The sequence below is a fragment of the Doryrhamphus excisus genome, linkage group LG6 (genome assembly GCF_037039965.1).
Source record: "Doryrhamphus excisus strain RoL-2023G ecotype Guam linkage group LG6, RoL_Dexc_Guam_v1.1, whole genome shotgun sequence".
NCBI classification, from domain to species: domain Eukaryota; kingdom Metazoa; phylum Chordata; class Actinopteri; order Syngnathiformes; family Syngnathidae; genus Doryrhamphus; species Doryrhamphus excisus.
In genome coordinates this window covers 6,200,528-6,210,796 of record NC_136362.1, presented here as the reverse complement: position 1 = coordinate 6,210,796, position 10,269 = coordinate 6,200,528, and the positions used below count along the sequence as shown (strand labels likewise).

Below are 10,269 nucleotides of genomic sequence, written 5' to 3'. Positions count from 1 at the left end.
GATTTCTCCCAGGAAGTGTACTACTGCATCTCGTGTACTTTCCTTGAGGAGCTGTCATATATTGCCCCTTTTTTCCCTGTAAATGTGCGGTACGAGGACGCTGGTGCAGTTTCCAACTGCAAATATTGACAGGAAGGGAGTGGCGAGAGAAAGGGGATTCCTCCGGCGACGTGCGCTACTGGATCCCATGGGTTCGCGTAAAAACACCCCGGTCACACTGCGCCTCCAGGAAGTTCATTAGGCTAGAAAACACGCATGCATGCACACGCGCATCAGGAATGTGTGCGTAGCGCCACAGCAAGCCACAACACGGAGGGCGGTGTTGACACAAGCGCCGCTGATTATTAGTGTTCTTATTAGCATCCAGGCGCGGATGAACGAATGGACAAAAGGACGCTTTGGCAAGGCAGCAGGCTTCGCTGAACGTCTTAAAATGCAGCTCAATCGGTCAGCCGCAGACTCGGGATCTGTAAATGTGGATCGTTTTCTTCTGGAGGCCAAGCTAGCATGACGTTGCTGGTAAAATGTATGGTGAGCGTGTTAGCATCCTTAATGTTACGTTGTAAAATGCATCCATCCTCAACTGTAATTCACCATATTGACCACTAGGTAGAGCTCCTGCACTCCAAATTGTGTTTTTATCCATGGACAAGCCAATTGGAGTGTTTTGTGCCAATGAATGCATGTTTATTTGATACCAGTGGGGGCGCCATTTCTACGTTGGACAGGCCGTGCCTGTGAGTTGACTTAGTTTATGACAAACCTGTCCCAAATTCTTGTCCTACAACAGCAACATGTGCTCCGAGAGGTGAAAGGTCCCAATTCAAAACTACGCCGACACCTGGCTGGTCATGCAGCAACACAAAAATGTGTGTTTGTGAGGAGAAGAAGGAGGAGGAGGAGGCGTTGGCGTGCGCAGACATGAAGGCCCTGGAGACACGCAGCGAGAAAAACATTAGAAGATGTGATTCACAGGCATCGCCGTGGCACATCAACGCATACCTATGAGTCACACACCTGTGTTGAAATAAAACTCCATTCAGGTGACACATCCACCCGCCCCCCCGACACACACACACACTCAAAAAAGGCACAGATTGACATATCAAGCCCTTATTGTGCTTCCAAAAAGTTGTTTTGCAGCAACTTTATCTTCCAGGCTGATATGATCTGCTGAGCCAGCAGCCCTCATTGACCCGCATGAGCTGCCAGACCTGCATCCACCCTGCATCCACCCTGCATCCACCCTGCATCCACCCGCGTACACCCGACCCAAGTGTGTGTACTGATGGTAGCTCAAAAAGCATTAGCATATTTCAACTTTCTTCTTAAATAATCTTTGTACATTTTCTTGTCATGTTTATGAATTTATTCACATACAATTTAGAATCTCTTTCATAATATTCTAACTTTTCCCCAGAATAATTTAAAAAAATTAAGCTTCATTGTTTTATTTTTTTCTCATAATATTACAACTTTTTTCCAGAACTAAAATGAAAGTGTTTTCTCACAATATTAGGAATGTATTCTCATCAAATTATCATCATATTTTGACTATTCTTGTTTTTTCCCATTTTTCCATAATTTTTCCTCATAATATTGTTGGTTTATTCTCATAAAATTGTTACTGTTTTCATGTAATATTTTGACTTCATTCTCTGGAAATTACAGCATCCCCCCCACTTACGCTAATTGGATAATTCTTTTCTCCCTCATCGGTCTGATAATTACTGTATGGCGCACCCCGAATTGAACTTTTATAAAATTACATTTCTACAATGTGCCTCGAGCTATAAAAAAGACAGCCGCAAATGGCCCACAGGCCACATTTTGGATGCCACTGGCATATATTAATCGTATACTGTATGAACATTCAGTACCAGTCAAAAGTTTAAAGACGCTTTCTCTTTCAATAACGTGAGATATGGTCAACAAACCTTTGGGAAAATATTGGCTATGCAGTAACATATGTAAATATGTACATATATACATGCCGCCTCACTTTTTAACTGGTGCTGTTTGTAATTTATACACATCTTCATCACTGTCACATCCATAAACTTGTTTATAAAAAACAATGACGATGAAAGCTTTCATTTGAATGGTTTGCGTGATATTTATCTTTTTTCTTGGCAGGCACAGTGACTGAAGCGCCACACTGCCCTCTAGTGTTCATATATGACATTGCGTCTAATTCTTCTCGACGCTCAGCATTTTTTGTTTTGTTTCTCAGCGGTGATGCAGCTAAAAAGTTTGTTCAAAGGAAAACAATCATATTTCATTTATAAATGTGTGAATTATTGCTTAAATCATACATTTATAGAGATTTTATTTATTTTTAATTAAAATAATTAATTAAAAGTAATCAGTCGAGTAGACGGAAAACAAACACATAGGATGTTTTTTTTTCAGTAACCTACACGTACTTTATTTAATTATTCAATTTCTTTCCACGTCAACAAAAACAACAACGACAGCGACGACGTCACGTCTCGTGGACGCGCACGAGCCTCCAAACCACGCGACAAGATGGCGGCCCCTGTGAGAGCACAGCACTGACCACCGTGAAGGAGAGCCTCGGTATGTGCCTTTCCCCACTTTCGCGACGCTTTAATCCGCGTTTTGTGGCGGAGCGCCCCCGAAGCCCAACCGGAGCTCCGGCGGCTGCTCCCCCCGCGAACGTCATAACTTGTTGGGAGCAGCGCCCGGCAGGGGTTAGCCTAGCATGCTAGCACCTTGCTAGCAACCAGACATGGTTGACTAATTTACACAATGTGGATTTGCATATAATCATGTGTGTTTTTATAGTGACTAGCATCCTCTCGTTTGATATATTTGTGGAGATTATTCCAATATTTTGCCCATTCTCTGGTTGTCTAGCGTGTTTGCTAATAAGTGTGCCAACTGCACCTTTAGCCTGCTAGCAAAGTGTGCTAAAAGCGGCTTTAGCCTCAAGTCTTGTTGTTATGGCTGTCGTGTCCCGCGTCTGTTTGTGTGTGAGAGTGGGAGTTATTGCACATTTAAGCAGGTTAGTTAGAAAGATCCGTGAGCCTCAAGGAGGAACGAAGCGAGTCGCCGGGCGAAAACTTGTTGATGTTTAACTTGCGAAAAGTTTGCAGTACTTTTCCCCACACTCGTCAGGCTGCATCGTTCTGAAAGATCAAATGACTCCTCAGGATCCTGACGAGGAGGAGTCGTGTTTTTGTTTGGATTTGTTTCTTAAATGTGCTTTTTACACCATCCAGTCAGCGCACCCTATGAGTGGTTACTGAATAGTGTTGCTAAACCGCACCTGAAAAGATAAGAAGGTTGATTTGAACTCCCGGAAGTGCCCGCCCTTAAAATAGGAGTTGTTATAATGGTTTCCCCTGTTCAAAAAACTCCACGTTGACTGTTTGTGTGCGTAGACATCGCCATGCCTCGGGAGGGTCCCCTTTCCCCTCGCACCACGGCCGCCATGAAGCCAGTCTGACACAGCGACTGAGGGTCAGCGAGCATTGGACACGCACACACACACCGGCCGGCCACCTCAGCGGGCGGGCCGGTGTGATGGACAGGTGCAAGCATGTGGGGCGGCTGCGGCTGGCCGCCGACCACTCCATCCTCAACCCGCAGAAGTGGCACTGCGTGGACTGCAACACCACCGAGTCCATCTGGGCCTGCCTGGGCTGCGCCCACGTGGCGTGCGGGCGCTACATCGAGGAGCACGCCCTGCAGCACTTCAAGCAGCAGCACCACCCGCTGGCCATGGAGGTCAACGAACTGTACGTCTTTTGTTACCTGTGCGACGACTACGTCCTCAACGACAACGCCACGGGAGACCTCAAGCTGCTGCGGAGCACGCTCAGTGCCATCCAGAGCCAGCGCTACGAGGTCACCACTCGCAGCGGGCGCACGCTCCGCTCCGCCAGCGCCGCCCCCGACGCCCCGATGCCCTGCGGCGCTCGGGAGCTGCAGCTCAGGGACGAGGACCGCATGTTTACCGCCCTCTGGCACCGCCGCCGCGCCCTCATGGGCCGTGTGTTCCGCTTCTGGTTCGGCCTGACGGACTGCGGGAAGGCGAGGCAGGAGGAGGAGAGGCAGCGGGAGGAGGAGGAGGAGCAGAAAAGGGAGGCGAGGGAGAGGAGGCGCGCCCTTAAAAGGCAGCTGCAGGAGGAGCTGGAGAATGCGCCGCAGAGGAAGAGTCGGCGCTTGCGTCGAAGGAGTCGGCGGGTTTCCGATGTTGCGGTGAAAAAGCCGCACTCGCGCCCCGCACCCAAAAAGACCAAAGCGTCTGCGCCCTCCCCTCTCGCCCGTAGGCCAAGGACTCGAACGCCTGCCGCCCCCGCCCTCAAGAAAAGCGCACGTGTCGAAAAGGTCCGGGCGACACTCGAGCCCAAGAGTCGCTCTTCTTCCAGCGCCAAATCCAAACCCAGGTCCTTGGCCGCCGCCCCCCGCCGCAAGCAGAGCAGCAAAGAGGGCGGCTCGCCCTTCAAGCGGCGCCCCACGGTCACGCCAGGCGTGACGGGCCTGAGGAACCTGGGCAACACGTGTTACATGAACTCCATCCTGCAAGTGCTGAGCCATCTGCACGTCTTCAGGGAGTGCTTCCTGCGCCTGGACCTCACCCAGGCGCTGGAGCTGCTGGCGTCCGCCGTTCACGGCCAGCTGGCGGGCAAGGCCTCGCCCCACTCGCCCCTGAGCCACAGGAAGGGATACCCGGCCAGCTCGGGGTCCGGGGCCGGGCTCAGCGGCGGGGCCTCGCGGGGCCGCAGCATGGAGCTGATCCAACCCAAGGAGCCCAGCTCCAAGCACATCTCCCTCTGCCACGAGCTGCACACCTTGTTCCAGGTCATGTGGTCCGGCAAGTGGGCGCTGGTGTCGCCGTTCGCCATGCTGCACTCGGTGTGGCAGCTCATCCCGGCGTTCCGAGGCTACGCTCAGCAGGACGCTCAGGAGTTCCTGTGCGAGCTCCTGGACAAGGTGCAGCAGGAGCTGGAGAGCACGGGGAAGCACACGCCCAGCGCCGACGTCCCCCACACGCAGAAACGTCTCATCAAGCAGGTCCTCAGTGTGGTCAACACCATCTTCCACGGACAGCTCCTCAGCCAGGTACGCCGCCACGCCGCACCTTCCTTCCAGAACGTCCATGTGGCCGCACTACTCACGTTTGCGGCGTCTCGCAGGTGACGTGTCTGGCCTGCGACCATCGCTCCAACACCGTGGAGCCGTTCTGGGATCTGTCCCTGGAGTTCCCCGAGCGCTACCACAGCAACAGCCGGGAGTCGGCCTCGCAGGGCTCCTGTCACCTGACGGAAATGCTGGCCAAGTTCACCGAGACCGAAGCTCTGGAGGGAAACATCTACGCCTGCGACCAGTGCAACTGTGAGTAGGACGCGAGACTCGGTAGTCCATCACTTTCCCACAGGACTCCTATCCATCTGTGGTGGTGGAGCTTTGCTCCATGGTCGTTTTCTCATTTGTGGTTGTACCAACAACCTCCACAGACGCATCCTCATGTCTTCATGTGCCAGGGCCGACAGGTAGCGCCCAATCGATTTGGCGCGCTGTCACAAATACACAAATGTTTGGGAAACACTGGAATTTGCTGGATCCGGGAAGACTAACGCAGGTTCTTCTTGTCCGCAGCTGCACGAAGGCGGTCGTCGTCCAAAGCGGTCCTCCTCACCGAAGCCCGGAAACAGCTGATGGTCCACAAGCTGCCTCAGGTGCTGCGGCTCCACCTCAAACGTTTCAGGTAAGACCAGTCCTCATGCTCCCCGTACCGCCAGGACCTGACCGACATTCCGCCCCTTAGGTGGTCCGGGCGGAACCATCGGGAGAAGATCGGCGTCCACGTCAGCTTTGACCAGCTTCTCAACATGGAGCCTTACTGCCGTAGAGAGCCCGCCCACAAAGGAGTCAGCCCCCAGGGCTCCGCGCCAGGGTCCCCGCGTGCCAAGCACTTCCTGTACGAGCTGTCTGCCGTGGTGATGCATCATGGGAAAGGCTTCGGGTCGGGCCACTACACGGCCTACTGCTACAACAGCGCAGGAGGTGAGAGCAAAGCGGCGTGGCGTGACGAGCGGGCTGAGTCACTGACTGTCATGGCTTCCCCCCCCTCCCCCGCAGGTTTCTGGGTTCACTGCAACGACTCCAAGATGAACGTGTGTTCCGTGGACGAGGTGTGCCGAGCCCAGGCCTACATCCTCTTCTACACGCAGACAGTTACTCAGGACAAAGACCGGCTGTTTTTGTGACTAGCGTCGTTTACGTAGCGGGGGTTGTACAAAGACCAGGCGGAGTCCCCGTCCCCGTGACCGGGTCCGGTCCTGCTGTCACATTCAGTTTGGACCAGGTCTGCATTCAAAGAAGACCCCCCGCCTTTCCGCTAACACCTGGGATGCCTGCAGGTAAACTGTTGAGTCAATCAAGTGGCCTTTTTTCTATGGAGAACATCTATTTTTATACTGTGGCCATTTTCTCGTCCTTGGTGACCTCAGACGCCACGGCTGGTGATTGTATTTAAAGAAGAGAAATTAGACCCACGTCTGAGTGAGATTTACCTCCATACTGGAGGACCTTGTACAGAGAACTAAGACCCAGCCATGGTTGCTTTGGAAGCACAGTTGTCCATCACTTCCTCCTGGGTGGGCGTACGGACGTTATTCTATGCAAAGTGTTACCTCACTTTTTCTAGAGAACATGACCTCAATAAATGCAAATATTTTTCCATTTTTCTATAAAACCTGTCAGCCATTCTTTGTTGCTTTCAAGAAAAGAGACTGGACCATCTCACAGATGCGCATATTTACTTTTTAATCTTTTCTTACAAAAACATTCCCAGGCTGCTCAAAACGAGGCAATGCATTAGGAACGCGGCGGTGTTCCCTCCTGGAGCGACAGAAGCCAAACGCACGGTAGAACAGCAGCCGCCAAGCTCAGCCCGAACAACGCCATTGGCTGTTTTGATTAATCTGACCCGAGAGCGACGGGCCGGGCGGCGTCGGATGTTAAGGGGGAGGAGCTATAACCGTCATCTTAAGTAGTTCACTTTCCAAAACGCTGGGTTGAACCGAGGGGAGAAGAAAAGTCAGGAAGCACCTCATGCTGCTCTGAGTGGGCCGCTTCCAGATTGGGGGTGTGGTTGAGGGGCGTGGCTTCAGTAGTCGTCTCCTCGGCTCACCACCTCCTTGCAGGTGGGCCTGAGCAGGATGGTGTGCTCAAATTGAGCCGTGTAGCAGCCCTTGGTGTCGCACAGGGGCGGGTAGGGGTCCACGATGCCCAGGTCGCACAGGTTCTTCAGGGCCATCAAGTACTTGCTCTCACCCAGACGGTCCAGCCAGCGGCGGCAGAAGGCCAGAGTGCCGAAGTTCTCGTTGATCACGTTGAGCAGGTGTTTTGCACGCGGAAGCCTGCAAAAAAAAATTGAGTAAGCGCCAAGGGAGTCTTCTTGTGCTAAAGTCGGGTCCACATGGGGAAGGAGGGCAGACCTGATGGGGACGTGACCCACGTCAAAGTTCTTCATGTAGTGGGAGCACTCCATGTCGTCGTGGACCACACCTTTGCCTGTGCTGCCAAACGTCTCGATGGCGTAGACCTCGCCCTCCTGCAGACCAACATGACAGCTTATGTAATCACATTCAGGGAGGGGGGGGGGGCACGCTTTCAGACGTACCTCCATTCTCGTCGCTTCCCCTCCTTTGACGATAGGCACAGTTTTTCCGGCGTGTATCCTGTACTGGCCGATGGAGTGACCGTTCAGGTTTCTGATTGGTTTGACTGCATCCAAAACAAGAAAGCTCAGGTTCAATATGGGGGGGGGGGGGTGCACCATGTTATGTAGTATATATGATAGGAGGGAATTATGACAGACCGATGAGTCCGATAATAAAAAATAGCCCAGGTAACTGTTAATTTAAAAACAATGAGTCCAGATCACCAAATCAAGCGCTCCTTTTTCCTCCTTCCTGTTCTAACTCGCCCTGGAACGAACCTTGGTACGTTTTGCCATCCAGCTCCACCTCATAGGACTCCATCACTTCCTGGATGGCCTCCCCGACGTCACACAGGCGCACGTCAATGCCGGCGTTCTGCAACAAGGAGGCAGATGCATTTAAAAAAAACACTCAGATTTGGCGCCACCAGGTTGATGGCCGTCCTGCTGAACAACAAAAGCCCACCCTGATGCCGGTGTTGGTGGCGTCCTTCACGGCCTCCAGGAGCTTGTCGTACTTTGGGTTGAAGGTGACGGTGAAGGCACAGTCGATGATTCGCCCTGAGGACAAAAAGACGTGTTGGTGGGCGTGTCCGTCTGCCGGTGTCGGCGCCGCCGGCCGTGATGGCTACCGTTTATGTGCGTGCCGAAATCTATCTTGCAGACGTCGTCGTACTGCAGCACGGTGGCGTCGCCGGCGTTGGGAGTGTAGTGAGCGGCGCAGTGGTTGAGGGAGCAGCCGGTGGGGAAAGCCAGGCCGGCGCTCAGCTTGTTCTCCTTGATGAGCTTCCGGGAACAGTCCTCCAAACGCTCGCTTGAATAAGAAGGACGTCAGGGTGATATCGAGAACGGTTTAAAAACAAGCGGACGCCATCGAAGCCTCACCAGATTTCAATCATGGTCATGCCGGGTTTCAGGAAGCTGCGGACGTGCTGCCGGACCTGTCTGTGCGCCTCGGCCGCCTGCCGGAAGTCGTTCCACACCTCCTCGTTGGCTTTATCCAGCACTCGCTTCTCCTCGTTGCTGCTCCGCCACGCCGCGCTCCGCCTTCGAGGACAAGCGTTCACTTTCACACACGAAGGCAACGCGTGGACCAAGTAGCGCTTACCCGTCCTGCGAGGCGGGGTATTCGCACTCCTGTCCCACGGGGAAGGCTCCACTTGGATACAACTCACAGATGGGAATAGACGGAGGATCAGTCTGACCTTTGGCTGAAAATACAAAAACCTCAATTTCCCACGCCGCCCTTGCTTGGCAAAGACCGCTCTGATGAAACTCACATCCTTTCTTCTTCTTTTTCTTCTTCTTCTTCTTCCCTGCCGAGTTTTCCCCATCATCCCCATCTGTGTGGACCGTGGAATGAGACTTCACTCGCTTTAACACACGACAATTTCATTAAAAACAAACTTGTGGGTGATGCCCACCTTCCTCGCAGTCATCCTCCTTCTCTTTGTCCTCGATCACCTGCTTCTCCAGCTCCTTCGTCACCTCGGCCACGGCGTCCCCATCTGGACCTGCTGCCGAGAACAGACATGAGGCCACCCGAACACCTGACACCAAGTGATCTCTTTGGATCTGGAGTTAATCGAGCTTCCAGGAACTCATCCGTCAGGCCGTGCCAGCTTACATAACGACCGTTACGAAACCGGATACCTTCAATTGAAAAGCGGAAAACGGAGTTGTTTAATTTCGGGACCCTTGTGGCCTTGTTTGTCGAGCCAGTGAGTTGTCACGGTCTCTGGAGGCAGACCTCGGCGTATTTCCGAAGGCCTGACATGAGATCTTTAACTGGTCCCGACCCGCATGGCTAACGAGGATCACCGTCAGGTTTAACGTGCTTTGCCACAGCACTTCCGGGACGACTAAAAATAAGACGCATCGACACGCGCTGGTCTCATTACTATGACGTCAATTTAGAAATGACCATTACTACACGACTGACTCAAAGTAGTTAATAGTTTGCATAGAAGTACAGCTTGGGGATTAAACACTTCAACCAGGACTAACACACAATGTTTTATTTTGCAGGAGGTCCGTTTCCGGATCGGTGATAAATATGGCTACTCTGCCGCAGCACCAACAGGTAGCCTCTGCTAGCCTGCTAGCATGAAACTGACAAGTCTTACCGCTCGCGGCTGACTTGTTCTTCTTCTTCTTTTTCTTCTTCTTTTTCGCCGCCTCCTCCACTGCGTCCACGGCGTCTTCTCGTTCGCCGGCCTCGCCGTTCATCTCCAGTTCATGGGCCTGTTTTGGCTCCGCTAATGTCTCAGTTAGCACCGCCGCCATGATGACAGCCGCTGCTGGGAAGGTAAGCGCAAAGGGTTGTGGGAAATAGGAAGTGCTCGCGTCAGCGTGCCGATGCCTTCAGGGTGCTCCGTAATGTTGGTAACGCTTTGACAACAAAAGACCACCAGGTGGCGATGCCTGGATGGAATGTTGCGAATACGTAGACGCATTCATGACGTTTTTGTTTTGTTTATGACGCTATGTGTGAACGTTTTGAGGCTAAATATTTTTCTTCCGGTTTTTTGCACGAGGCAGTATAGGTTGAATGCAGTCATAACAGCCTGTTA

The 10,269-nt window shown here is 52.5% G+C and overlaps 2 protein-coding genes across 7 annotated transcripts; one reads left to right on the top strand and one right to left on the bottom strand.

Annotated features, from left to right (window-relative positions):
• Positions 1-2,466: 2,466 nt before the first annotated feature.
• Positions 2,467-6,844, top strand: usp44 (ubiquitin specific peptidase 44). Of its 3 annotated transcripts, XM_058066881.2 has the most exons (7): positions 2,467-2,580; positions 3,408-5,091; positions 5,166-5,364; positions 5,487-5,522; positions 5,629-5,737; positions 5,798-6,036; positions 6,112-6,844. In XM_058066881.2, exons 2-7 carry the CDS (start codon positions 3,550-3,552, stop codon positions 6,237-6,239), a joined length of 2,253 nt encoding a protein of 750 aa, XP_057922864.2. In that variant the 5' UTR covers positions 2,467-2,580; positions 3,408-3,549; the 3' UTR covers positions 6,240-6,844. The 3 variants fall into 3 exon arrangements, with proteins under 3 accessions (XP_057922864.2, XP_057922866.2, XP_078647394.1); XM_058066883.2 differs by lacking the exon at positions 5,487-5,522 and having other exon boundaries at positions 6,112-6,779; XM_078791268.1 differs by lacking the exon at positions 2,467-2,580 and having other exon boundaries at positions 2,593-5,091.
• metap2a (methionyl aminopeptidase 2a) lies at positions 6,780-10,040 on the bottom strand. 4 transcript variants are annotated; one of them, XM_078791271.1, is made up of 11 exons: positions 9,823-10,039; positions 9,121-9,213; positions 8,977-9,039; positions 8,805-8,907; positions 8,582-8,743; positions 8,329-8,510; positions 8,163-8,257; positions 7,976-8,072; positions 7,658-7,761; positions 7,473-7,588; positions 6,780-7,394 (listed from the first exon to the last, which is right to left on the bottom strand). In XM_078791271.1, the coding sequence occupies exons 1-11, from the start codon at positions 9,980-9,982 to the stop codon at positions 7,142-7,144; spliced, it is 1,428 nt and encodes a 475-aa protein (XP_078647397.1). In that variant the 5' UTR covers positions 9,983-10,039; the 3' UTR covers positions 6,780-7,141. The 4 variants fall into 4 exon arrangements, with proteins under 4 accessions (XP_078647397.1, XP_057922869.2, XP_078647395.1 ...); XM_058066886.2 differs by having other exon boundaries at positions 9,121-9,210; positions 9,823-10,037; XM_078791269.1 differs by having other exon boundaries at positions 6,780-7,588; positions 9,823-10,040.
• Positions 10,041-10,269: the final 229 nt, after the last annotated feature.